The 2,798-nt window shown below is 41.3% G+C and overlaps 1 protein-coding gene across 1 annotated transcript in view; it reads right to left on the bottom strand.

Moving 5' to 3' along the window:
- Positions 1-2,798, bottom strand: part of zgc:153896 (uncharacterized protein LOC569930 homolog) — a 5,794-nt gene that overhangs the window by 1,906 nt on the left and 1,090 nt on the right. The window contains exons 2-3 of the mRNA XM_046045497.1: positions 1,763-2,386; positions 1,126-1,348 (exon numbers count right to left, since the gene is read on the bottom strand). Of these exons, the coding sequence (XP_045901453.1) occupies positions 1,126-1,348; positions 1,763-2,386 (847 nt within the window). The remainder of the gene's footprint in view (positions 1-1,125; positions 1,349-1,762; positions 2,387-2,798) is intronic.

Below are 2,798 nucleotides of genomic sequence, written 5' to 3'. Positions count from 1 at the left end.
GTTTTAAACTACTATATAAACAGTAAAACTAGCCAACCTTAAAACTACTTTATAAACAGTTAACGTTGGCTAGTTTTAAACTACTTTATAAACAGTAAAACTAGCCAACCTTAAAACTACTTTATAAACAGTTAACGTTGGCTAGTTTTAAACTACTTTATAAACAGTTAACGTTGGCTAGTTTTAAACTACTATATAAACGGTTAACGTTGGCTCGTTTTGAACTACTTTATAAACGGTTAACGTTGGCTAGTTTTAAACTATTATATAAACAGTTAACGTTGGCTAGTTTTAAACTACTATATAAACGGTTAACGTTGGCTCGTTTTGAACTACTTTATAAACGGTTAACGTTGGCTAGTTTTAAACTATTATATAAACAGTTAACGTTGGCTAGTTTTAAACTACTATATAAACAGTAAAACTAGCCAACCTTAAAACTACTTTATAAATAGTTAACATTGGCTAGTTTTAAACTACTATATAAACGGTTAACGTTGGCTCGTTTTAAACTACTTTATAAACGGTTAACGTTGGCTCGTTTTGAACTACTTTATAAACGGTTAACGTTGGCGTTTTGAACTACTTTATAAACGGTTAACGTTGGCTCGTTTTAAACTACTATATAAACAGTATAGTCCAGGGGTTCCTAATCTTGGGGTCAGGTCCCTCCAAAGGGTCACCAGTTAAAACTAGGGGATTGTGTGATGATCAATGGGCGATGAAAGAAGAAAAGTTCTGTTTCTATTTTTTATTTACTTTTTTCTAATATTAGATTTTTTTTTTTTGGTGAAATATTGGATCATTTGAACAGTTATTAAAATGAAGCTATCTAAAGTTTAGAGAGTAAATGTCTCTTTGGTCGAACTGACAAAAACTCAAGACATCTGGATCACGACGAGGAGACAAATGTACATACTCATTTTATATTAGCATTCACAAGACTTAATAGTTGGGAACCTTCCCATTTATTTTGTAATCTTACCATGTTTTTAATTTGATATTTTAATCTGAAAAGTAACCAATAACTGCAGCTCTTCGATAAATGTTATGGAGTAGAAGTATAAAGTTAAAATACTCAAGTAGCATCAAAACAGTAGTAATATTTTCTTTTGTCGGACTCACTGCTGTGCAGCAGCAGGTTCTCCGTCACGGCCAGTGATCCGTTGTGCGGCGCCGGTTCGATCTGCAGCAGTTTACACATCAGAGGGTAGACGTGGATGCTGTCGAACGGCTCGGACACGAAGTTCTGCTTAAAGTCTGGTCCGAAGGCCCTGAAGATGGCCTTCATGTCCATCTCTCCGCTATGGTAGCCGTGATCGCCTTTGTTGACGTAGACGATGAATCTCTGGTGGGAAACAAACGGATGAAGAAACAGAATCAGAAAAATTGGAGTGTTTGTCTGCTGCAGTTTCATCTTCCTTCGTTTTTCTGGCTGCTTTGACCTCTGAACTCACTGACAGTCGTTTGTGTTGCTGCTGATGTACAAATGGAGCTGTAGTTTAAGTCGTGACATTTTCTTTTCTGGATATAGCAGCCAACATTTTGAATTTGATTTCATTATTCATCATTATTCAGTGCTTCTTTGTGTCCTGGTGTTTTTTGGGGCCTATTGGGCCGATCTGTTAGGACCTTGATCATGTACTACGGTGTCTCTGGAGAATCAAACTGAGGATGAAGACGAAACCAAAATTTGACACTAAAAGGTAGAAACATGATCTGATACTAAGTGAGGTTTTGGGTTAAAATCCAGGAAACTCACAGAGTTAAGGTTGAATCCCAGATCTGCGACAACCACGATGGGAGGCAGCCGCTTACTTTTGGCGAGGTGGAAGCTCTCAGGAAGCTTGTCTTTCTTGTAGACCGTCAGATTGGGCGCCTTGGACAGAGCGTCAAACACCTTCTGCTCCATCCCCGGCCGCGGCGTCAGGATGCCAAACCCGCCGTAGTCGAGTATCTCAAAGCTGGTGAGCTTGAGCAAGTTCAGGTATTTGTTGAGGATGATCTCGTCCACCTGCGGTCGCTTCTTGACAGTGGTCATGCCGTGGTCTGAGGTGATGATGACATTCAGGCTGTCGTTCAGGTTATGGAGATTGATGGCCTCCCTCAGGTAGCCGATGGTGCGGTCAATCTGCTGGATGATCTTCTTCCTGTCCGGGTGGTCCGGCCCCTTGGCGTGGCCCACGTTGTCCGGCTCGCCGTAGTACAGCGTCACCAGGTCAAAGTCTTCATCGGAGAACCAGCTCATTACCTTGTCGATGTTCTGACGCCACTCTGTCTCGTTGTCGTCCGGGTGGCCAGCCTCCGTAACAAGCACACGGTTGACCACCTGGCCGCTGTAGTTGGCTGCGCCTCCCGGGTAGTAGAAGGACGCGGTTTTTAGACCCTGAAACCACAAGAAACAGGAAACAAGCTATAAACACTGACATGTTACTATTACTTATACAACACGCTGAGAGTGAACCAGAACAGAAAAGCTGCAGCTGGAAAGATAAACAACGAGCTGAAAGTCGCTGTAAAGCTCCGTAAAGCCAAGAAGCTACAGAGGCGGGTGATAATTGTTGTTTCGTCACTACTAGGGACACCTTTCACATTGGTATTGGTAAAGAAGCATGAGTTGCAGACACTAATCTTGAATGGTAATTTAACATTATCCGCTGCGGAGTACCTCAAGGTTCTGTCTTAGGTCTCCTTCAGTAACGACATGCTTCCACTTGGATGAATAATCATCATTTCTTTACTTTCTTTTACTTTGCTATGCAGATGACAGGCTTCTCTCTTTCTGAAGAAAAATCAAA

Source organism: Micropterus dolomieu, linkage group LG03 (genome assembly GCF_021292245.1).
Source record: "Micropterus dolomieu isolate WLL.071019.BEF.003 ecotype Adirondacks linkage group LG03, ASM2129224v1, whole genome shotgun sequence".
In the NCBI taxonomy this organism is placed as follows: domain Eukaryota; kingdom Metazoa; phylum Chordata; class Actinopteri; order Centrarchiformes; family Centrarchidae; genus Micropterus; species Micropterus dolomieu.
Note: the sequence above shows the minus strand (reverse complement) of the source record. Positions and strands in the feature narration are given on the sequence as shown.